General features: G+C 45.2%; 1 protein-coding gene and 1 non-coding gene across 3 annotated transcripts; both read left to right on the top strand.

The window, feature by feature from the left end:
- On the top strand, positions 1-25,121 carry VDAC1 (voltage dependent anion channel 1). Of its 2 annotated transcripts, none has more exons than XM_074360671.1 (9): positions 1-153; positions 11,187-11,259; positions 11,786-11,835; positions 12,541-12,693; positions 12,789-12,841; positions 18,337-18,564; positions 21,214-21,364; positions 23,211-23,268; positions 24,172-25,121. In XM_074360671.1, exons 2-9 carry the CDS (start codon positions 11,193-11,195, stop codon positions 24,261-24,263), a joined length of 852 nt encoding a protein of 283 aa, XP_074216772.1. In that variant the 5' UTR covers positions 1-153; positions 11,187-11,192; the 3' UTR covers positions 24,264-25,121. The 2 variants fall into 2 exon arrangements, with proteins under 2 accessions (XP_074216772.1, XP_074216771.1); XM_074360670.1 differs by having other exon boundaries at positions 86-153; positions 11,190-11,259.
- TRNAA-GGC (transfer RNA alanine (anticodon GGC)) lies at positions 20,746-20,819 on the top strand. The gene has a single exon. It is a non-coding gene; the product is annotated as a tRNA-Ala (tRNA).
- Positions 25,122-25,124: the final 3 nt, after the last annotated feature.

The raw sequence follows: 25,124 nt of genomic DNA, 5'->3' as shown, positions 1-25,124 counted from the left end.
GGGCGGAGCTCGCCGGGCCGGGCGCGCTGGTTAGGGGCGGGTCTGCGCCGCCGCCGTCCGCGCCGCCCCGCCCTCGGCCCAGCCACTCACTCCGTTCCTCACGCTGCAGCCCCCGCCGTAGCTGCCGCGGAGCCCACTGCCACCGCTTCTGAGGTAAGCGCGGCGGAGAGGGGCCCGGGTTCTGCTTGCGCCTCCGGCCGCCGGCCGGGCCCCTGGAGAGTTGAAGGGAGGAGATGGGGCGGGGAGCGGACGAGGGCTAGGGGCCTAGGGCCGGGTCGGGGCTGGGAACCGGAGCGGCCCTCGCGGGCCTGGCAGGTCAGCGGCAGGCAGAGCAGGCCGCGCGGGGCGGGCGGGTGGCGAGCGGATCTGGGCCGGGGAGCAGGAGGCCGGACATCCGGAGGCGCCTGCAGCTGGGGACAAGAGCGCGGGGACCTGCGGGCGGAAGGGCACGGGCCGCCGCGTGGAGGCCGGGCCGGCTGCAGGTCTAGGTGACCTTCCCCGGAGGCGCCCTCTGGCCCTCGATCCCGCCAGCGTGGGTCGGGCAGGGACCCGCCCGCCACTTTATGCTCGCGGGGCCAGGCTCACGGACCTGCGCGGGCCATGCTGTCGCCGCAGGCATGAGCTCATGTGACGACCGTGGCCCAGCGCCCCCAGCCCTGCACGCCCAGGCCAGTCCACGCCCGCAGAAGCTGGCTCCCCCAGCACTGTCCGCGAGTGCCAGCGCCTTCCAGGCGGAACGGGAGGCTAACAGTCGACTTAGGCCGCAAGAGCTGGAGCTGGGGCCGAGGCCGGGGTTGGGCCCTGGGCAGGAGGTTAGGCCTTGGAAAATGAGGTACCGTCGAGAGTGATGTGGCCCCCTTGGCCATAGGAGGGATTCCTTCCTGGTTCGGTTACTCATTCATTCACCAAATGCAGTGGTGCATTCTCGAAACTGGTTCCTAGACCTTTGGATATGAGGCCCGCAGCCCTAGTTACTTGTCCAAGGTCACACAGCTGGGATGATACCAAGCCTCAGTTTTTTTTCATCTGTAGAATGGGAGCAATTATATCTTGGGTTTTTGGGAAGAATCAAATGAGGTGATTAACTTCAGACGTTCAGAACAATGCCTGACAGGGAGAAGGCTTCAGTAGAAATGCTGACACTTACCCTTGAGGCTTTTTGGAAGGATCTAGACCATCCCTTGAAGACTACTCCACATGGTATTCTGGAAAGGGTTCAATAAAGGTAGCCCCTGTTATTTTAGATATTATTATTAAGCATTTATGTGCCAGACATTGAGTAACTTTCAGGATAATTCATGAAAAAGATTTAAGTTTACAGACAGAGAAGGTCAGGCTGGAGCAGGAAGTTGAAGTGGGTGCAGACCTGGGCTAAGCCTAGGCCTTTCCTCCCGGACCAGCCTCCCTTCTGCAGAGGAGATACGGAAATGAGCTCCTCCTTTGCCTAATATGCTGTTGGCAAGGCCAGGACAGACGACCCAGGGCCTGCCTTCTTTCCATCCCAGCTTTGGAATGAGTTCCTGCGGGGTCATGCTTAAGCCCTATGCAGCTTTGTTTTTCAGTGCCTGGGCTGTTGCCACCTGGCACACAGTAGGTGCTTAAGAAGGGTCTGTTGGGGTGCATGTATTCTTGCTTTTTATTCAAGAGTTTACTCACTCTTATTGACATAAGGATAGTTTTTGCCATTCCAGTATGTGGCTTATAGTAAATGCTCATTAAGTAATTGTGGGATTGTTGAATGGCCACATGTAATGGCCAGCAGCCATATATAATCCATAGTCCCTTAATCCTGGACATCCTTTTTGAGGGACACATGTCTCATTTCCAGAGAACAGGCTTGCCTTGCAGATAGTCACAAGTAATTAAAGAGCTGCAACGGTGCGTACAGCCCTCTTGCTGGTCCACCAGGCCCTAATTTGAAATAACTGCTTTAAACATGTTATCCTCATTCTGTGACTTTCCAAGTCCTTTGGGAAACTTGTTGAACTGCTGTTTCAGGGCTCATAGGGGAGGGTGACATGGGTGAATGGGATTCTCCTGAAGACCTGGGGCCTGGTGCCTGTTCCCTCTCTGATGGTGAGTGGGTCAGTGGCTTCTAGTGCAGTTGTTTTGAATAAAGTGCTTGACACTGGGGATGAGGGGTGGGTGCTGCTTTCAGTTGCTTAGTTTATTTCTGCTGTTCTATAGGCAGGGGCTATTTGTAGACAGAGGGCCTTAGGGGAACCATATAGTAAGTTGCCTATGGGCCTCTGGTCCCATTGGACCCCAGGCAGATATGGATAACCACCTCCAAGCTGGTGGTTGTGGGGGACATTCACCCCCTCTTTACTGGTAAGATGCTCCCAAAGTCCACTTTGCCCCAGATGAGATTTCTCAAGGTGTGATGTTTTTGGTGGTAGTGAGAGAGAGGCACGTGTGGCTGAGAGCCAGCCCAAGCCTGCAGTTAGCCCCTTAAGCTGCTCTGGGTAGCTTTGGGCTCCCTTCTGGTCGCTACTGAAGAGAGGTGATCAGGGGGCTCCTCAGCTGGACCTGGGCACAAAGGTCTGTTTCACTGCTTGCTCTCAGAGGGGTCAGGGTGACTGGGAGTCATAGCCCTTCACCCAGAGCTGTGCTGGAAAGAGCCCTGCAGGGCAGACTCAGCTCATACAACTCAGCTCTGACGTGAGCCACAGGGTCTAGTACAGGTCAAGTTACTTTCTTGTCCCTCAGTTTCTCCACTATAGGAATGTGACCATCATCATCACAGCCATTCTTTATTGTGGGCCTGCTTAGCACCCTCTTGGGGACTTGACATACCTTGTGTGATGTTGAATCCACCATCCTACAAGCTTTGGGAGAGAGGTACTATTGTTTCCATTTCTCGGGTCAGGAGGCTTGAGCACAGAGAGGTGAAATAACCACCCCAAGGTTACAGCTCAGGAGGTGGGGAGTGGAGGTGGGGTTCAGGGCCTGGCCTGGCTACCTCCAGTGCTGATGCTTTCACACTGCAGTTACCGCTGCAAAGGGCCACTGCAAGGAGCTTATAGATGTGAGCGTCCTTTGAAAAGTAGAATTTGCTTTTCAGAGGAGAAGTGTTATTCTTTTACACTGATCAGAGTGACAGTGTGCATGGTTGGGTGTAGGCTAGCTGTCAGTGGACAGTGGTTAGTGAAGTCACTCTGTTTGTTGCAAGGACAGTGGCACAGGATGTTTATCAGAAGAAGGGTCAATTTTCCCTGGATGAGGTGGGAGGCATTCTTCTAGGACCTGGCTGGACAATATTCAGCTAAACAATACCTCATTATAGTTGGGAAGGCTCTGGACCCGGTGGTTCCGGGTGACCTTTTGGCAACCTGCACAACAGCTGTAATTTTAATAAGAAATGTATAAAGTGAAAACCTGTAATAAATACTGTCTGTGCTTGTTGAATGTTTACTGGGTCCCAGCCACTGTACTGTCTTTATGCTAACAGTCTAGTTCAGTCCTCACAATGATGCTGAGTCAGGTACTCTCTCTTTGTATTGGAGTGGAAGAAAAATGAGGTGCAAATAGGTTGTGACTTGCTCAAGATCAAATAACGAGAGAGTGGTGGAGTAGGGTTGGAACTCAGGTCTGCTTGACTTCAGAGTCTTCCTGCTCAGGCACTGTCAGTTTTACCCCAACTAGGTCAAGCCAAGCAGTGAGGCTCCAGGGAACTTGAGGTGCCTAAGGCCAGGCAGAAAAGCCTTAGGTGTGCCTGGGACTCAGGCCGTGGCATGCTGCCTGCCAGCCTAGGTCTTCTCCTCTGGATGGGTGGGTGTGTGGGCAGGGTATCCCCAAGTCAGCCACATTCTCTTGAGGCTTGTAGAAGGCTGTGCCGGTGGTGGCCCAGTTCCCAGGGTGTTTTAAAATAGAAGCATCACCTGGAAAGCCAGGCTGCCCTGTGTGAGACGCTCATGGAAGGGGGGAGGGAGGACAGCTGCACCGGGAATGCAGACCTACCAGAGCAGGGGTATTGGCTTTGCCAGCATTCTGGAGACCCAACCAAGGGCTGTTCCCCTGGGCTGCCTCTTCCTGGTGAGGAAGTGTGGGGTGGGGGTGTGTAGGGAGGTTCTTGATGGTGTTGACCTCACATACTGGCTTTCAGAAAGCTCTCGCCTCCTACTGGGAAAGTTGTCTTTCGTGGTCCCCAGAGTTAGGAAGAGTTGCTTTTGCTCTAATCCCTGGCTGGCCTGATGCTTCTCTAATAGGCTGGCCCATTTCTGCCCTGACAGACTGCCTAGAATGATGTTAGAAATAGAGCCAAATGCTTTCCTACAATTCTCCCTTCCTAAGGGGAACCCAGGATGGTGATAGTGATGGTGATGGCGATGATTTTGTGGGTTGGGGTCCTTGAAGGAATCAGATACACACTCACATGGGGTAGTCAAAGAAAGCATAGTGAAGGGATCATTTGCGAAGGTGTGGGCAGAGTGTGGGGGAACTGACAAGGGTTGGGTCCTGGGGTCCATTGGCAGTAGCTCTAGCCTTGGGTAGAGGAAAGTCATCACTGCCCATCCGAGGCCCAGGAGGGCGGGAGCCTGGGGGACGAATGCCGCAACTTCACTCTCCCCTCTTCTGCTCGTGCCTCCTATTGGCTGAGCCCAACCCATAGCCCATTGACAACAGTCCATAATGATCTGCTCTAGGGGCATAGAGCAGGATGGAGGAGGAAGGTGGATCTGGAGGGGCAAGCAAAGAATATCCATAATGATGGGTTGTAGTTACACTACCATTTATTGAGTGCTCACTGTGTGCCAGATATTTCTACATACTCTATCTGTGTACCTCACTTAATCCTTGCAACAATGGCAGTAGAAAAGGCACTGTCATTAGCCCCATGTTACAGATGAGCAAAATGAGATCCTGGAATTCTAAGTGGCTTGTCCAAAGTCACACAGCTAGTAAAGGCTGGCATTGGCTAGAACCTCTGCCAGGCTTGCAGTCCCTTCCTTAGTCACTGTGCCCTGCTGCCGGGGCGTTCGGATGGGCAGAGAAATGCCATGGCAGGGTGGCTCTTGATGTTGAGGTCCTAGCCCTGTTATCCCTTTGCCCTTGAAAATGTTGTCTCTCAACCCATTGGGTGTTACGTGTGTTCAGAAGACTTTTCCTCAGCTGTTCCTGACTGAGCCCTGGGGCCCCATGGCCACCCTGCTCTCTGTATCAACCATTGTAGTGGTTATTATCTCTCTGGGGGCACCAAGGCTCCCCTGCCTGGATCGTTTTGAGGGAGCTTCTGCAGAGAAAAGAGCATACTTCAAGGTGGGGATTCTGGTGGGCGCTTGGTGCAGGGAGCCAGCCCACTTGTCTCAGTGGCATCTGAGGGCTGCCCTGCCTGTGAGTTAGGCAATTGAAAGGCTGAGAGGGAGGAAAGGAGGCATTTGAACAAGTGATTCAAGCTATTCTCATGCATACTGAAGTTATGCCTTCTGGGCAGGGTGGCCAAAGCCACTGATGTCACCTAGGGGTAGAATGTACTCCCCACAGGCGTTATCTTTTAACCCTACCACCTCAGTGTGGTTTGAATCTGTCCTTGGAACCAGTATAGACACCTTCTAGATAACTTTTCCTTCTGGCACCTCTGCTGCAGCAGCCTTTTGGAACATGACTTGTGGCATTGTGAATGCAGTGGGGCTCAATTTCAGTTATGTTTTAAAATTTTCTGTTCTTAAAAAAGAAAATTATCAAATGCATAGGCAACTTAAATGATTAACTAGAATCAAAAAAGGAAAATCCTGTTTTGACTTTACTCCTTCTCTAAACCTCCTTTCCTTTCCAGAAGCAGCTCCAAGGCAGCCACAGTTTTCCGAGTAGCTCGTATCCTTTCCTTGCACTTGCTTTTCCATCCATTACACAAATGCGTGGACATATAAAGATGCGTCTGTGAAAAGGTTTTCCTCCAGTTACATGGAATTACACATTTTCTGTGACTTTTTTTTTTTCATTGAACTATATCACAGGTAGCTTTCCATGCCACCATATAGAAATCCATCAGTCTTTTTGATTGCCACACAGTACTCTTTAGTTTGCAAGTAACTTAGTTTTTATGTATTCGTTTCCCTATTGATGGACATTTAGGTTGCTCCTGGGTTTTGTGTTATGGATAACCCTACAGTGAGCATCCTTGTGTATGCATCTTTGGGTGTCTTGGGTATCATTGTGGGTGGGTTCCTAACAGTAGAATTGCCACTAGAGTTAATACGTGTCCACTTAGGCACTGCCCAGCAGTGGGCTTCTCAGGGGCTGTACTGTACATAGTACTGCTGCTTGGAGTGAATGGGAGCAACTGTTCCACACCAGCAGTAGGTATTCTCATTTACATTTTTGTGAATCTGTTGGTTGAGTGAGCTTCCCAAACACGGATGTGTCAGTCTCTCTAATGTAACTCCCTAAGGCCCCTAGAATAAAGTCCATATTTGGCTTGGAGGTCAGAAGTGGCCATGCTGGCTTCTGAAGACGCTAGGTCTCCTCAACGTGAGTTCAGCTCTCCTAAGGCCAATGTGGGGGTGAGGCATGTTAATTGTGGGTCTTTCCCACATCCCTGGTGCTGCTGCCGCTTGGCTTCGGTGTAGAGGGAGCTCCTGCCTACTGGTTACATTGTTATTTACTTAGTCCCTATTGTCAGATACTGTTTCTTTTTTTCCCTACTCTAAAAATACTTTGATGCTCACTGCGAATTTACTCATTAAACAAACATGTATATTGAATACCTACTATGTGCCAGTGTTACGGCAATGACAGGCCAGTCAAGAAACAAGCACCACTCGGAGGGTTGGAGTACCCAGATGTATTATGCTGGCGGGCTCAGAGGGGCTTCTGCTCCGAAGCTCTGAGCACCTCCAAGACGTGTGCATGAGGTTTTATAGGGTAAGGTACAAGCTTGGGGTATTCGGCCAATAGGCATGGAACAGCTTTAGCACAAAAATGGAGGCGGGGAGGCAGCAAATCAACATTCCAAAGCCAGATATGTATCTTTGAAAACCCAGCTGGCTGGCAAAAAATCAGGAACAGCAAACCAACACTAATTAACTTAGATTTACAAGTTAGTCCAGCAGAATTCAGATCAGTATTCCGATACTTAGATTTGTGAGTTATCTTGTTAGACCAGCCCAGCCTCTCCTTCACATTCTTAGACTTGTGAGTTATCTTAGTTAGACCAGCCTGGCTTTTCCTTCACACCAGGCCTTGGCATCTTTGTACACATAGTCTTGCCCATATTTTGGCTAAATTTATACATGACAGGCTCTGGGATGCTTTGAATTCAAGGGTGTGATTGGGGGATGGGTGTGCGTTTGTAGTAGTGGGGCACCAGGAACAGAGCAGCTGTTGCTGTCGTGCAGCTGATGAGTCAAGGAGGATATGTCTCCCCAAGATGGAGATTATGTAAGTTTTACGCAGACTGTGCTGGGCGATATACTATCTTTCCCCTCTGAGCTTCCAGTATGGGCTGGATTTTCATTCCTCAGCTGGAGAGGAGCTTGCATAATCTGTTCAAGGTCAGCCAGGGAATGGCTGGGTAGGTAGGCTGGCAGGCAGTAGAGGGGAAGCAGCAATTCCTTTTCTCGTGTGACTTGCTGGTCCTTCTCAAAGTCATCAGTGACTGTAGCAGGTCTGCTCAGCCTGACCCTGCCTATTCTTTACTTCCCACTTATCCTTGGGAGCCATGCACCCAAGATCTGCCTTGAAGCCATTACCTAGGTGGAGGCCTGGGGTCCCACCTTCTCCAGGCATCCTTCTGATTTCCAGGGCGGGCTGCTTGCCCATGTCAGAATACCCCACTTCATGCTCAGCCTCTAGAAGGTGGGCTGCTGCTGCTTTTTTTTTTTTTTTTTCCTTCTTTTTGAGGTAACATTGGTTTATAATATTCTATAAGTTTCATGTATCCAACCTTATATTTCTACTTCTGTGTCCCCTACAGCGTGCTCACCACCAAAAATTTAGTTTCCACCCATCACCATACAGCTGATCCCTTTACCAGTTCATTCCCCTACCCCAAACCGATATTCCACATACGAGTGAAATCATAGGGTGTTTGTATTCTCTGTCTGACTTATTTCATTTAGCATAATACCCTCAAGGTCGTTCATTGATTGCAGTTAGGTTGCTTCCATTTCTTGGCTATTGTAAATAATACTGCAGTGAGCATGGGGGTGCGAGTGTTTTTGTGAATTAGTGCTTTTCATATTCTTTGAATACCCAGAAGTGGAATTGCTGGATCATATGGTAATTCTGTTCTTAATTTATTGAGGAATCTCTGTACTGTTTTTGTAGTGGCTACGCCAGTTACATTCTCACCAGCGGTGCATGAGTGTTCTCTTTTCTGAAGGCACTTAGGGTGGATGCTGCAGAGACAGATGGGGAGCAATTTGGAGCTGATCTGGGAGAGGGGAAGGCTAAGGCCAGGGTTCAGCCTCCAAGTAAGTGCAGGCAGGATGTTAAGTGAGAATACAGGATGCTGAATTCTCTTCCCTCTAGTGCTGGCCTGAGAAAACATGAATGGACATCATTATTTCTACTATAAAATTGTTTTTGAAATGAGTGCTGAGAACTGTGTTGGATGCTGTTTGCAGTTGTAAGAAAGTCAAGCTTCTCAGAGAGGCAGAGCTGCCTCAGTCCTGTCAGACAAGTGGGGCAGGAGACAGAAGGTGGGGAATGAGGAAGACTACATGAGAAGCAGAGGGGAAACTATAACCACACAGTCACTGGGGGCCTTTGGCGAAGGGGGAGTCAGCCTCTTGCCTGCCTCGGTGGGTGTTACCTCAGGTCCGGGAGTGGATTTGCCTCCACTCAGCCAGTGGTTCCTGTGCATCTTCCCTGCCAGGTGCTGTGCTGGGGCTGCGAGGAGAGCCTGGCCTTGTGTGAGCTCCCCCTGCCATCCCACCTCTCTTGTCCTTGGCTGGTAATCTTCTTACTGGCCACTTTAGGGTGATGTTTGCTGTGGGTGGAGTGTTTTTTTGACAGGTGGCTTTGCATTTTGATTTTGGGGATTAGGGATAAGAGGGCATTTGGGGAACATTAAATGATGCGTGTTCTGCCTTTTTTCCTGAGGGATGGACCAGTCCAGATGTGAAAGCAGTGTGTGTCTGCTGAGGCGGGTCCTGGAGCCTGGGGAGGATATTTGGGAGGGCTCTGGCTCCTGAGGTGCCGGAAGTCTTAGCTGACCCAGAGATGTTGCCACTGGACTGCTCCAACCTGGCTGGGGCTGAGTTTGTGGCCCAGCTGGGAGGGGGGCAGCCCTGAAGAGGGGTTGGTGGTCCACTGATACTCTGATGGGGGTGGAGAATCTTCTCGGCCCTCTGCACGTTTCTTTGGGGCTGTATTATACCAGCCTTCGATCCAGGGTTGTTTCATTGCTTCTCCTGGGAGGGGCCAGCCCCATCTGTGGCGGGGGCATCTGCCTAAGGTGGGGGTATTTCTGGAGGACCTGGTAGATTGTGTCCTGGTCTGTCCCTGGGGTGAGTGTGCCTATGGGGTTCATTTTTGGTGGAAGGGGAGCAAGTTGGGAGAGGGGAGTCCCCAGACTTGAAAGAGCCAGTGGGAGCAGCCTAGTGGGTCTTCCCCATGTTCTTTGTGCCCTGATCCTCATGTGGACTGAGTTGCCCATGGTTCCAGCCTGATCATGTGTGAGACATAACAGCAACAAAAATAGGATAGCGTAGACAGCTTATTGGGTTGCTCCTCTCTGCCCTGATACAAAAGGGAGTTGGGACAGAATTAGCAAAACCCCTGAAAAACGTGAAATAGGACCTGGACCACAGTTTTATAATTTAAAATTGTGGAAGTTTATTTATTTATCTATTTATTACATTATACTCTTTGGTTCTGTGGGCTCCCTGCAGTGTCTTTGAAGGTGAGGCTTTGGTCAGGAATGCAGCTTCCAATTGTGATATTGTTCCCCTGGGATCACTTGGACCACTTTTAGTGGGTTCCCACATACCAGGAACATGCCATATGGGTGTTCATTTGTGTAAGTACATATATATGTGACTTTGGTTGGGGTAGATGCAAATTAAGTTCGGTAATTTAGGTATACTGTATTTAAAATGGCTGGAACCATCCTTGGTAAGTTAGTTGAATTTCTGGCCCATTGAGGCTAACAATTTGGGAGCTTGAGAAGATGCAGAAGATGGTGCTTTATCACGTTCCCCTCTCCTCCTGGATGGAGCACAGAGTGTGTGCTGTCCAGATTGGGAGTTTAATTCTGTGTACATGAGGTGTCAGTGCAGAGCCTCTCAGAGATGCAGTGTGGTCATCAGGGCAAGGACTATTTGAAGTACTTGCCTCCCTTGAACACTGTGGTATTTAATAAATACTTGTTGACTGACTTAATGATATGCACCAATCCCAAGTAGTACTCCGATATTTTTAAAAATACAGTTACTTTGGAGCTCAATAAATGTTTGTTTGAATTAAATTGGGGGGGGGTCATTGCATTTCCTTCCATATGAAGAGTTGCCTAGTTAGGTTTTACTGTTTTCTCTGTGAGGAATGTGATGATGCTCTAAAAGTGGATTCCCATAAAATGCAAAAGTTTTGTGAAGGGTTGGGTCCATTCTGACACATAGTAGGTACTCCATAAATATATATATATATGTATTTTTGGTGGGGGGAGGTAATTAGGTTTATTTATTTATTTATTCTTGGAGGAGGCACTGGGGATTGAACCCAGGACCTTGTGCATGCTAAGCACCACTGAGCTGTACCTTCCCCTTTACTCCATAAATATTTGTTGCATGAATGAAGTCACAGCTGTATGGAAAATAGGTTGCCATGAAAAGCTCTGATTTCTGTTCAGTGTATTTAATGTCCTAGCAGTTGATATTTTGTAAGAAGATACGTTTTATTGGCAAGAGTCCTGCAATTCAGTAAAGTAGCTGGCTTATGGTAATGTGTCTTTGACAATTAATTCATTCAGCAAACATTGACTGACTCCTGCCATATTCTGGGCCTGTGCTCAGTCTTGGGGATGCCTAGTAGAAGAGCTCCGAAGTCAGGCTGATCTGCTGTCAATAAAAACTTACTGGGTGTTTAAAACTCTAGCTACGAAAAGAAGCGGGAGATAGCACAGGCTTTCCTATCCACACCCGGGGAAATAAGGTACCTGGAACTCAGTGCTGACGATATTTGTAGGTGGAAAACTAATATCTATAATTACCAGTGTGTTTACTTTGGTGGTTCTTTTATTGTAGCAGAAGATGGCTGTGCCTCCCACATACGCTGATCTTGGCAAATCTGCCAGGGACGTCTTCACCAAGGGCTATGGTGAGTGTTGCATGGAGCGGCCTTTCACCTCAGAGACTGAGCTGGCATGTTTGGGATTTCACCCATCACAGTTTGAGAGACCTGTGTCAGTCAGCTCTCAGAACTTTCATGTCAGGGGAAAAAGATAAGCCTTCTCTGCCTGGTAGAGCAGTTTTGGTTGTGCACCCAGAATGGGTAGGTTTGCGAATTGCTGCAGACAAGTGGACATTCTTGTTTCCTGTCTCAGGCGGGGGCAGGTCTCTGGATGCTGCAGTGGAGTGCGATTTCTAAATTTAGCTCCTCCTTAGGCATGTGCCCACACTGTCATGCCTTTTTTTCTCTGACTCCACTTGGAACGCAGGTGGGGCCTGTGCCTGTTCCGTCTGCCACTGTTCCATGGCAACCAGGCTCCGCACACACAGGCAGGCAGCAGTGGAGACAGGTGCCCTCCGCACTCATGGCATTTTTAAACAGACTAAGGGAGGCGGAGATGCTGCTCTCAAGTTAGCTATTTAACCTGTTAACTGTTACCATCTTCTCTCTTTAGGATTTGGCTTAATAAAGCTTGATTTGAAAACAAAATCTGAGAATGGACTGGTAAGTTGTCTGGCCCACATGGAACATGAATACTTATTACAGATCAATGAATAACTGCCATCTGGGTAGCAGAGTCAAACAGAGGGGCTTTTCTGATTGTGGCAGTTTGTGGCTCTCACATTCATTGCATCCTCTGTGGGATGGGTGGTCCAGGGGAACCATGCCACTGGGTCCCCAGTTCAGCAGCTCATAATACTCGTGAGAATATGGGACAGATCTTAGCTTTGTTTTTCTTTATATTTCTTATTTCAGAATTGACCAGTGTTCCATACCATGTGATTATTTTAAAAAAACAAAACAAACAAACAAACAAAAAAAACTTTAGTAGTTCCTGTTAGATTGTGCCTGTGGTAATTGTTGAAAGGAGGAAGTTTTGGCTTGAATTACTGTAATGCTAGCTTTATCTTAAAGCTTTTTCTCTGTCTGAGGCTGGAGGTAGGACAGAAGGATGATTGCCTTCCTGTCCAGTCTAAAGAGTTACAGGGAGGAAGGAAGCTGTCTTCTAATAAGAATTCCCTGTAGGATTCCCTTAATTAGCAGACTCCATCTGTACTTGAAATATCTAGTTGAATTATAGAATGAGCTTTACCTCCACACAGTCAGGGTCTCACCTCTTGCATAAAGGAAAGTAGAGTCCGCTCAGGGGTGGAGTGATGCAGAATGAAGTGCTGGCATGCAGGCTGTGACTCTCTTTCTTCTTTAAAGGAATTTACAAGCTCAGGTTCAGCCAACACGGAGACCACCAAAGTGACAGGCAGTCTGGAAACCAAGTACAGATGGACCGAATATGGTCTGACGTTTACGGAGAAATGGAACACTGACAACACACTAGGCACGGAAATTACTGTGGAAGATCAGGTAATGGTTGCCTGTGAAGAGATGCAGTTTTATTAATTGACATTTGCTGACCTGCCTTGTGACTCAACCTATTGGCGAATTTCTTTACTGTTCAGCTTGCACGTGGACTGAAGCTGACCTTTGATTCATCCTTCTCACCAAACACTGGGTAAGAATTTCATCTGTGTTCTCCACGGGGACATTTAGCAGTGTTATTATAGAATAAGACTCCGTGCTGTCTGTCACTGTTCTCCTGGCCTCAGCTGTGGAGGCTGCAGGATTTCTGGTCCAGTAAAGCTCCATTCCACGTGAGTGAGGCATGTGACCATGGATGTAGGGCAACGGGCAGCGTTTGGAAGCAGAGGCTAAGGGTCATTGTTGCCAGCCCCGTATTCCAGGCTTAGAGGGCCCTTTCACCAGCTTCTTACTTAGAGACACTGAGGGCGTGTGGGCTTAACTGCAGGGTGGGTCCTGAGGCTGCACTTCCCTGCTCCAGGCCCTCCAGCCACAGATTACACTGGCTGGTTATTGGCCACGTCAGGGTGTGTCAGGGTGCTTGTTGGTCTGCCTCAGCTCCAGGTGCTTTTCAGAGGGGCTGGAAGGAGTCATTCTCCTCTAGAGTGCACTCTTGGCTTTTTCCACTCAGAACAATGGGTCTCATAAACCTGGGAAAGGTTGTTTTGCACGCTGATGAAGGGCATACATTGAGTTCCATTTCTTAGTTTTTCAGTTTTTAAAAATTGTGGTAAAATACACAAAATTTACCATCTCAGCCATCTTTAAGTGTATGGTTCAGCAGCATTTAAAAATTCATTTTTGCCATTGCATATTTTCCTCTCTCTCCTTCCATTTTCCTCTTCCAACAGATGTTTATTAGAGGGAGGATCTACTGAGCATACCCTGTGCAGGGTGACCACAAGGGACTGGGCACACAGGGCTCCTGCCTCTGGAGGTTATAGTCTTTTTATAACTTGGTTATGGTTGATCTGAAGACCATTGGCCAGGAGCTGAATTTTCCCTTGTTCTAATCACTGCTGTAGTTTCTCCCACTTCCTGCGTCTCCACTCTCCATCAGGCACCCTGCTGTGATGGGAGAGGTTATCCAGAAACCCTCTGATAGGACGAGGACTGGAAGGAGTGCCCACATGCTTGAGTTTGCTGCCTAGGACTTTGCCTGCTGCCCTGAGGTGGCACACTTTGGAATTTGTAAAGGGATTTCCCATTGCCTTTGGGAGGTTTGCAGAGAAGTTTCCAGGTCTTGGAGTAATATACATATGAAAAAAGTTTTTTTTTTTTAACTTTAATTAGCTTTTTATTTTATACTTAACATATACAAAAATGTTGCACAAATAGTGTGTAGAATTCTTTTATATCCTTTACCCAGCTTCTCCTAATGTTAACATCTTTTATAACTATAATATAATAATGAGAACCAGGAAATTTATGTTGATATCATATAGTTAACTCATCTGTTCTTCTCCTGATACCTTATTTCTGGTCCATGACTAAGTTCAGGACACTACATTGTATTTAGTTGTCAAGTCTGCTTTGTCTCTTCTAATCTGGGGTATAGTCTTTCTGTATCTTTCATGACTTTGACACTTTTAAAGATGCTTGGGCAATTATTTTGTAGACTCCTTCAATTTGGATTTGTCTGATGTTTCCCAGTGGTTATGCATTTTTGACAACCATAGACATGATGTGTTGTGTCCATCCTGGTGCCTGACATCATGAGGTATATGTCAATGTACCTCATTATTGGTGACATTACTTTGATTACTTAAAGTGGTGTTTGCTAGATTTCTCTGTAAAGCGACTTTTTTCCCATTTGTAAGTAACAAGCATTTTTGGGGACATGCTTTAAGACCATACAAATATTCTTTCTTATACTTTGACTCACAAATATTAGCATCCATTGGTGATTTTTGCAAACAGCTGTGTTTGGTGAATGGTGAGTTTTCTATTCCCGTCATTCCTTCTACATTTATTAATTTGGATTTTACTGTTAAGGAAGATTTGAGTTCTTCCTTCTCCACTTTCTGTTTATTTGATCAGTTATTTTTATCGATATGGATTCTTGAACACTTATTTTATTCTATGGATTATAATCCATTACTGTAATTTATTTTGTTATTCATATTGTCCCAGATAAGGCTATTGGGAGTGCCTTCAAGTTGACATCCTGTGTGGTTTTGACAAGCCCCTGTCATTTTTTTTGAGCACTTCAGAAAGTGTACTTGTTCTTCCCCAGCCCTGCTATCAGCCATTTCTCCAAGGAGCCTTGGTTCCTTTTATTGAAGAATGGTGTTTAGAAAGCAAGACTATGGGCACAAGAAGTACTCATTGCTACTGGGTGTTTGAGGAAAGTTTTGATAACTTGATGGAGATTGGAATTGAAAACTGCCTTTCCAAAGTGACAGAAGGGTACAGCTTGGGAAAATATCCTTGCTTCCGTAAGGAGCTAAGCATACATCGCTTTTGGATGAAGCTGCAGACAGACCTTGCCTGGGGACCAGCACCCACACTGACTACCTACCACAGATAAAGCCAGCTTGTTAACCACAGATCAGAGTCATGCCTTTCTCAGGTGCTTGTCAAATTAGCTTCACTGTTTAAATAGCTTTAAAAAGATCCCAATAATATCTGAAAGAGGAAAAGCTCCAAAGGTGTGGAATGCTGCCTTAGGGCACAAGCCTGGAAATTGTGTCACTGCCCAAACAGTGCCCATTCTCTAGGGCTCTCCTGACCAGAATCCAGTGAGGCAGTGTATGGAGGTGCTGTGTAGCTGTGCGGTGTGGCTGTTGCACACCACTGGTCAGAGGCCCTGCCACAGGTGTCACACTTTGTGTGGACAACCACGTTTTACCCAGTGGTTACTAGATGCCTGATTTGTACATATATTGGTCTCCCCTGCTTTCTAAATGTCAGCCTCTGAGCAGCTGTCTTTTCATCAGTCACCTCACCCTGCTTGGTGCCGGTTAGGTACTTGGTCATAATTGAGGCTTCTTCTCCTAAAGAGCAGACAGACCAAAACAGGTTTATTTTAAGTTTTTCTTATTGAGAGATAATTTATTTGGTTGTCACTCCTTTTTTTCAAAGCTTGCAAAAATGCACAGAAGCAACTTGAATAAAAGGTGCAAGTTTCATGGTCACTGGGGAAGGGTGTTGACTTTATTTTCACCTATGACCTCTGAAATTCTTGTGTCTCATTGAAAACTTGGAGTGTTTAATCTTTAAATTTTTTATTATGGAAAATTTCAAACATTCAAAAGAATGCAGAAAATTACATTATACTCTCATCATGTTCCCATCACCCAGCTTTAATAATTAACCCATGGCCAATCATGTTTTATTTATACATCCATAATCAGTCCCTCCCACACTCAGAGTATTTTTAAGTAAATAACAGATATCACGTAATTTTATCTGTAAATATTTTAATATGTATCTTTAAATAAGATTCCTTTAAAAAACATAAGCACAATATCATTACATTGTAAAAAATTAATCATAATTCCATAATATTGTCAAGTCTAGTCTCCAAATGTATGTGATTTCATGAAAGTTATTTACAAATCAAAAATTGTCCATGCAAAATTGTAAAAATTGGTTTTTATGGCTTCTATAAATCTTAGTTTTTAGATTTTTCTTCTTGTCTTCCCCTTACAATTTATTTGTTAAAGCTAGATCATTTGTCCTGTAGGATTACATATAGAGTAAATGTTGCTGTTTGCGTTCTGTGGTGGGTATTTAACTTGTTCCCCTGCCCCCCGTATTTCCTGTGAATTGGTAAGTCTAAAGGCTTCATCACATTTGGATTCCACTGAAGGGGTGGTGGTGTTGCTAAAATATGGTTTCATTGAGATGCACATAGAAGGAAAGCCTGGTTTTCTCTTGGTATGTTAGTGCCATTCATGATCTGCTCATGAGGGGTTACAAATCAGTGATAATTCTACCTTTATCCTTCCTTCATTTTCTATCTGGAATATTTCAGTAAAGAGAAACTTCTCTTGCAGATACTAACCGGTATATATAAAGTAGGTAAACAACAAGTTTATACTGTGTAGCACAGGGAACTATATTCAATATTGTGTGGTAACCTATAATGAAAAAGAATATGAAAACGAATCTCTGTATGTATATGGATGCCTGAAATATGCTGTACACCAGAAGTTGATCCAACATTGTAAACTGACTATAGTTCAATTAAAAGAAAATTTATGAATAAAAAAAGAGAGACACTTCTCATCAACTCTTTGGTTATCTTGAGATATAGTTAGTACAGGAAAGGTGGGATAAATGTTTAGTTCCTTTTTTATTTACTGTTTTCAAAATAACAAATTGGTTCTCTAGTCTCTAAAGATGACTAATGTGTGTGTGTTTTGAGTGTCATTATTATCTCATAGATTTAAACATACTTAATATGTTTCAATCCTTTGCCAATATTATTCTTAATGATGTTCATGTTGTCCTGTGTTTGAAGCCCTTGGGAGCCTCTTCATCTTAGCTCTCAAGTCCTTTTGCTCCAACTTCAAAGTCTGAGAGTTTGATAGATGCTTCCAGCTCACCTTGCCCATTTCCTGCCCCAATTTGTAATCTCCAGTTTTCTGAGGCGTGCTGGTTCCTTTTAGGAGGGGGTGGTATTTAGGGCCCACAGTCTGGGTGCTGGGGATGAAGCTTTAATCTCAGTGTGAGTGAAGCTGGGGTGGACAGGGCTGTGTGGTCCTTGAGCCTTGAAGCAGATCTGGTTTCTCCTGTGGTCTCTGCTGAGAATGTAGCTTGCTGTGGGAGATGTCCACTTTGTAGCTGAATGGCACAAACAATCAGGTGACATTAGTCTAGATTTTTTTTGATATATGTGATCTTGTCTCTGATGCTGACTTGTGCTAAGAGGCATGGTAATATATATTTGCTGGTAACACGACTTACCTTCCTCTCCTGAGAAATGCTGGGTCTTGAGTAATAGGCAGTGGAGGCACTGATCAGGCCATGTACGCAAATCTGGGATCAGTGGACTAGACCTGGGGTCTTGTCTGGTCCAACAGGGCTTCCTGGTCTCCTGTGACTGCAAGGCCCCAGGTTCCACATCACTACCCAGTTCTTTGTAATATGTACTCACTGGGATCTCATGAATACTGAATTAGAAGCTGTCTAACTGTTGTAATTACTTAGAATGGATCTAGTATTTGTTTCTTTATGTACTAAGTGAGCCACAAAGTAAGAAGACGACTGTGTCCTTAAAAGCTGCTGTTTAGATGGCTGCCTTTGTGACAGATGTATCTTTTCTGCAGACTTGGAAGACAGCAAAGATGCATCTGTTTCCTAATTACATGGTGGCACTCTACCTAATGAATGCCTGTGTAGGCCACTACATTAAACAGGGGGAGGACAGTAAAAATTACTTAGCACTTATTTTTCTAGCTTTTCCTGCCTGTGTTCTTGCTTCATCATGGTGGCATTTCTGAATTATTCTGGATTCCGGTTGAAGAGAGGTTGTGTTCTTCCCATTGTGGTACAGCAGCTATTTAAGGAAGATCTGGGGCCCTGACTGCCTCCCTATCCACCTTTTCAAACTGGGATCATTTTTAAAAAATTTGCATTTCTTGGCGTGGTTGTTGCAAAGTGAGGTCACTTCTGATTTTAATACAATTTCTTTTCCTGCAGGAAAAAAAATGCTAAAATCAAGACAGGGTACAAACGGGAGCACATCAACCTGGGCTGTGACGTGGATTTTGACATCGCTGGGCCCTCCATCCGGGGTGCTCTGGTGCTGGGCTATGAGGGCTGGCTGGCTGGCTACCAGATGAACTTTGAGACCGCGAAGTCTCGAGTGACCCAGAGCAACTTTGCGGTTGGCTACAAGACCGATGAGTTCCAGCTTCACACTAATGTGTGAGTGTGTGCAGTGGAGGGGATTGTTTTTCATGATTTTTTTCTTGAGCTCAGTTTTTAATCACTGTGAAGTGAGTTTGTTGGAATCAGATGAGCCAAATGGCCTGCTAGTATTTTTCTTGTTTCTCACCTACCCCATTTCCTGAAGTGATGTAGGTTCTTTCTATTCTGTGAACAGTAAATGCTGTCACTGGTACACACAGAGAGACTGATCGGGTGTGGTAAGGGCATGATGTCAGTCCCCAGGAGTGTCCCTTCCCTGTAGCATTGTGGACATTGGAGGGCCTTTCAGTTTTAGTTAACACAGGGAGGGGGAAGGTGTAGCTCTGTCTTTCTCAGTGTATGGCCTGAGGACCAGAGTGCTGTGCTTAATGAAATATAGGCATGGGATACAAATTAAATAGAGTGTCTTCTATGCACAGCAGAGCATTTAAAAGTTTATTAACTGGACAGTATCATGAAGGGAAGAGAAAATTACAGGGTGGGTTAGAGAGAGACCCTTGTACTCCAACTTGAGAGTTGAAGTAGAGTGCTGAGTTAGATTTAAGGGAAACAAAAATTTCATCCATGAAATTCCTGTAGACGTGAGGAGCTAAAGGGTGGCAGAAGCTGAGCACAACTTTGCCGTATTTCTTTCTTTCCACTAGAGGTCACTAAAGAAGTGACTTTTTAAATTTAGAGACAAGAAACTGGTATTTGTGTCTAAACTAATAGAATTTCCATTAACAAAAACTTCTGAGGAATTTTTATAATTAATAAAAATTAATACAATACAATTAACAAAATTTGGGTTTTTTAAAACTGAAAAGTCACAGGGAAACTAGAGCTGGACAGCCCAGTGAGTTGGCACAGAGGAATTTGGTGTAGGACCGTTTTGTGTCCTGGTCATACGAGTCTGCGCATATGTTAAAATTCATAGAAATGTATACCAAAAAAGGTTAAAAAATAATGTAAATCCAAGAAAGGTAACATGCAACAAGTCAGAGGAAAAATATCACAAGCATAGAAGTGTTTTTTAATTGAGAGTTTTGGCTGACAGGGAAGGTGCTTCCTTGGCTTGGAATTGGGAACTGGTACCAGTTCTAGGAAGAATAATGGCCATGAGCTGTTTTCATTACCTGAGCTTCAAGATTTTTAGTAAATGGACATGGTTTATTTTTGGAGCTGGCGTGGAAACAGCTGACACAGCTAATTTGGGTTGCCCTGCTCTTGCAGAGGCCCAGATGTGTAACAGATGTTCTTTATGCTTCATATAGATGAATTTGAATAAGTTTGATAGAGCATAGAGTTTATGGTTTTGAGAGTTCAGTACAGGAAGGCAGTGTGGCTGGTTTTAGAATGTATTGAAAAATCTAACTTTTAAACACATTTAAGCCCAAGAAAGTTTCCCATTTGAGTTATACCACAGTCACTCAAAAAATCTATTATTTTGGACAAGCTGCTGTTTTGTAGCGTGTTCAAACTTTCTGAAGAAGTCAGGATTCCCTGTGAATCAGGTGGTGCCTGGGCTCCCTTCTTTGGAAGGAAGCACCGTGCCTGTCTGGCTGAATTTCAGGGGAAAGAAACTAAGAATTTAGAATGTATTTAATGAGCATCTACTTTAGGGAGAATGTACTAGTGAAGAGCAGAGTCTGCAATGAAACAGCAGCAGTTTGTTCTTGGATGAGTGAGTTCTAAGCTCTTTGCTGGATTCCAAAGCACATGAGCTCTGCCCTAACAGTTGCTAGTGCCGTTTCCACTGGAGAGATCCCAAATGATAAGGCAGAGCTTTGACCTTGTATTTTTATGTTAAAAATGTCAGGGAGGGGAAGAGGGTATTCCCAGAGGCTGGGGTCAGTATGCTGTGTTTCGAAGAGAGGAAGGAGTTTGGCTAGCTGTACTTCATTCCATTTTTGAAAGACATAAACATTCTGTAGCATAGCAAGTTGCACCTTTTCAAATCTCTCCAGGATGGTAGATATTGCCACATGGGCTAACAGTATGCCCAGGTGGACGGGCCTGAGTTGTAGGTTAAGCTCTTTTGTAACTGCTGCTCCTCCTCCGAGGGGCTGGGTCAGTTCTGGCTGAGCAGCACTGGCTCAGCTGCTGGTGTGAAACGTTATAGAGTTTCTTGCCATTTCTGGCTGAGTTCCCTTTTACCATTTTTATGATAGAGCATTTATAAAACTAATAACCTTAGGGGGAGGGTATAGCTCAAGTGGTAGAGCACCTGCTTGGCATGCATGAGGTCCTGGGTTCAATCCCCAGTACCTCCTCTAAGGATAAATAAATAAACCTAATTATTACCCCCCCCCCCAAAAGGTAATAACCTTAGCAGCAGAGGAAAGAAATCACTCAGAATCCATAATCATGGTGCCCTAGTTAGTGCTTTTATTTTAAAGAACATTTTGGAAGCAAACCTCCAGTTCCACACAGCCTGAGCGGTTGGCTGAGCTGCCTGTGGATGCTCCCAGTGATGGCTCAGGTAGACTTCCCTTCCTCTGAACCTTCTGGACTCTGGTGTCTGAGCTGTTTCTATCATAATTTGGTGTCTGTCTTGTGATCAGTTTAGTCCGTTTTACAGCACCCATGTCCTTAGACTTGGGCGGCTCTGCTCAGCTCAACACACCTTCCTGGGTGCTTTGACATCTCTGCTGTGCTTGTTTGCAGAAATGATGGGACAGAGTTTGGTGGCTCCATTTATCAGAAGGTGAACAAGAAGTTGGAGACTGCTGTTAACCTCGCCTGGACAGCAGGAAACAGTAACACTCGCTTCGGAATAGCAGCCAAGTACCAGATCGATCCTGATGCCTGCTTCTCGGTGGGTACCTGCGGAATCGTGTATCTCTGAGGCCCCCCCGACCCTTAGGTTGGAATCCTTTTGGATGGATGGAGTTCCATGCTTTGGCCAGAGGTTTTTTCCGTGAAAAGTTCACAATGGGTAAAACGGTAATAGTGCTCACTCTGCGTGCCAGGCACCGTGTAGCCCATTATATTTGGATTGCTGTATTTAATTCTTACACAACCCATTTGAGAGAGGGTTCTTAAATTATTCCATCCATGTTGTCACAGATGAGGAACTGGAAGCTTAGAGTGGTTGAGTAACTTGCCCAACGGCAGGCAGGCAGTTGGCACGTGCTGGGGCCTGTGTTTGACCCAGACTGCCTTGCTGTGGAGCCTTCCCCTCTAACCAGTTTCTGCTCCATGCTGCAGACTGTAAAGGGGGTGGCCTTGAACCCTAAGGTTTTATATGTTCATTTCTCCCTCAGTTTTCATTCTCTTGCCCCGCTCCTATACTGCATATTAAGAAATTGGGGCCTGGCCTTGGGCAGTTGGCATCTTGTCTTGCAACTCTGGCATTGCTCCTGGACCCCTGGGTTGCTGCATAGTTTTTGCATTAAATCCTGTTGAGCTCATCTGTGTTGTTGCAGGCAGTGCTGGCTGCGCCCCTTTTGGGGTGGAATGAGGAAATCTCACGTTGCACGATGGTTTCTGGGCTGGCTTGTGTAATTTACAGACAGCCCATTTTAAGTCTCCTGAAATAGGGACTGAATTTGGCTTCCTTAATGTTAGGCACTTACAAAGGAAAAGAGGCCTTGTTATTTGGATGGCATGGGCAAGATGGAACAGCTAGATGGGGCACTGACTCCTGGGAGGTCTTCCTTCCCATTTTCTCCCCTGGGAAGTGCTGGGTCTGAAAACAGCATGAGAGCAGGAAAACATGCACCCTGGCAGCCCTAGCTTTTGCCAGGACTGGGTGTTTTCATGGTTTGAGCTTGCTCTGCTCCTGACCCTCCTTACTTTCCCAGAAAGGGGTCAGGGAGAGGCCCAGATTTACCTCCATCTCAGGCAGAAGAATGAGGGCAAAATTATTATTGACTCAGCTGCTTTATTGAACTTAATTATTAATCACCATTCTCTAAGTGCTGAAATTTAAATGATTGACTAAGTCATTCTTTTGCTCCAGTATAGCAGCAAGCTTTAAATTTAGGCTTGTCAGTGCCAAATTTTCTTCACATCAATAGGATTTTTGCTCATGAAGAGAAAATATGAACAATGTTCTGCCATTTAAAAAAAAAGTCACAAAAATCCCATCTGACATTTGCTCTGTATTTCCTTATTCTAACAAAAAGATCTTGAAGAAATCTTCCATACAAGAAAGACTTCTATCTCTCTGGCCATAAACGAAGGTGTTCTCACCTATTATACTTAAAAACAGACCTCCTCAGTATAAATTGAATTGATGATACATAACTTCAGGAATCAAATGTAAATAATAACTTCCTTTTAATTGAAAATTGCATTGACTCTTTGAGTTACTCTTCTGAGTCCCAGTTCCCAAATTTGATAGTTTCAAATTGAATTTACTAAATCCTGTAAACAAGATGGTCATGAAAAAAGAGAATTTGATTCTTTTTTTAAAATTATTTTTTATTCTTTTTGGTGGGGGAGGTAATTAGGTTTTTATTTATTTTAATGGAGGTACTGGGGATTGAACCCAGGACTTTGTGCATGCCAGGCATGCACTCTACCATTGAGGTATACCCTCTCAACTGGGAATTTGATTCTGAAGTCCAGAGTTGGTTGGTTAAAAAGCTCTTATTCATTTTGGAGACTGAACCGTGAAATACTTAACATTTTCACTGTCGTATCTTTTCCTTGACTAGGCTAAAGTGAACAACTCCAGCCTGATAGGTTTAGGATACACTCAGACCCTAAAGCCAGGTATGTGTTGGTTGTATGTGAAGTCAGTTCTTTGTCTTAAAAAAAAGTGGTGCTGGTTTGCTGCTTTCTGTTATTGATTATAAAATGACTAATACATTGCAAATGAGTTTATATAAAGTTTTATAGTTGAATGTAAAGGACTACAGTCATTATAAAACATTTGGAGAATAGAAGTATTAAGTAGGAGGAAAAAATGGCCAAGGCTAACAAATAGTACATTTTTGATTATTTTCTTACAACCTTTTTTCTAGTGTGTACATAATGCTTGATACCCCCTTCTAGCAGGCTCTTAAAACTAGCCCATAAATCATCCCTATTGGAGGTTTCCTCTGCACTGTTAGTTAGGCCAGTCCATGGTGTATTACAGCTACAGGAGATAATACCACCTTGGGGTTATTCTGGTCAAACAGACTTGATGGCAGATCAAGTCAATCTAGAGAAAATTGCATTTAGTCATGTGTATGCATGCGTGTGTGTTTGCATGCATGCTGTGGGTGGAAGCGTGAGACCTCGGAGTCTGATTCATGGTTGGGGTTTTATTTCACGGGGGTATTGCTGAAGAAGTTTACTGTGTGGTGCTGACTGTAGATTGATTAATTGCAGTGAGGATGGTGAAAGGATAAAGGAAAGTGGAGTCCCTGAAGTCGATTTGGGTGGGCTGTGGAATCACCATTATTGTTTCATAAGCTCATCCTAGGCTACCTGGTCATTAGTCAGATGGTGCTGAGTAACAGGGATTGAAGGGCCATGTGGTTTTGCCCTTGCTGATCACACTTGGCTGAACAGGTTCTGAATCTGGTGTGGTGTCACCAGTGTGCTTCAGCGTTCCTCTTGTGCTCACCTTTCTTCTCTTTTCTTTCCTCCATCTCTCTTCCTTTCCTCGCCCCAATTTTTCCCCTGCAGGAATCAAACTGACGCTGTCAGCTTTGCTGGATGGCAAGAATGTCAACGCTGGTGGACACAAGCTTGGTCTAGGACTGGAGTTTCAAGCATAAATGAATACTGTACAATCGTTTAATTTTAAACTATTTTGCAGCATAGCTACCTTCAGAATTTAGTGTACCTTTTAATGTTGTATGTCTGGGATGCAAGTATTGCTAAATATCATGTTAGACTCCCAGGGTAAAGATGATTCAGCTTTAGGGTGTTGCCCTTTCAAAGGTACAGAAGAAACCAATTCTAAAAAAGGTCCTTTCAGCTGTAGACTTGGGGGGAACTTGCTGGCCCCTCTAGAGATGCCAGGTTTCTTTTTACCTAGAAATGGCTGCAAGTGGAAGCTGATAATTTGTAGGCACTTTGTAAATCCATATTGAGTAAATGAATGAAATTGTGACTTCCTGAGAATTGAACCTTGGTTTCCTACCCTAATTGAGGAGAGGCTCGTTGTTTGATGGTGTGTACAAACTAATCTGAAAGGGACTTTTTTAGACAGATCTTCATGGCCTGTTTCCACCCAGTCCATCACCTCTTTTACACCAAAAGTAGTCTGCAGGATGTGGTAGCTGTTTCTTTTGTGCCATTTTGGGGTGGAGAAGGTGGATGTGATGAAGCCAATAATTCAGGACTTAATTCCCTCTCATGTTGTGGTTTTTTTGCCATTGCACCAGAGTATGAAATAGCTTCTAAGAGTTCCAGCTGCAAGCTGGGAAGAGTCTCTGTGACTGTAATCACATGGTGACAGCACTCAAAATCTAAATCAGACTTCTGTTGTATTCTTGCCACTCAGTTTATTTTTTAGCAGTTTAATGGGTACATTTTAGAGTCTTCCATTTTGTGTGGAATTAGATCTTTCCCCTCAAATGCTGTAATTAACATCACTTAAAATAAAACTTGAATAAAATATTGAAACCTTATCT

Source organism: Camelus bactrianus, chromosome 3, assembly GCF_048773025.1.
Source record: "Camelus bactrianus isolate YW-2024 breed Bactrian camel chromosome 3, ASM4877302v1, whole genome shotgun sequence".
NCBI lineage: Eukaryota > Metazoa > Chordata > Mammalia > Artiodactyla > Camelidae > Camelus > Camelus bactrianus.
This window is presented reverse-complemented; position numbering and strand designations above follow the sequence as displayed.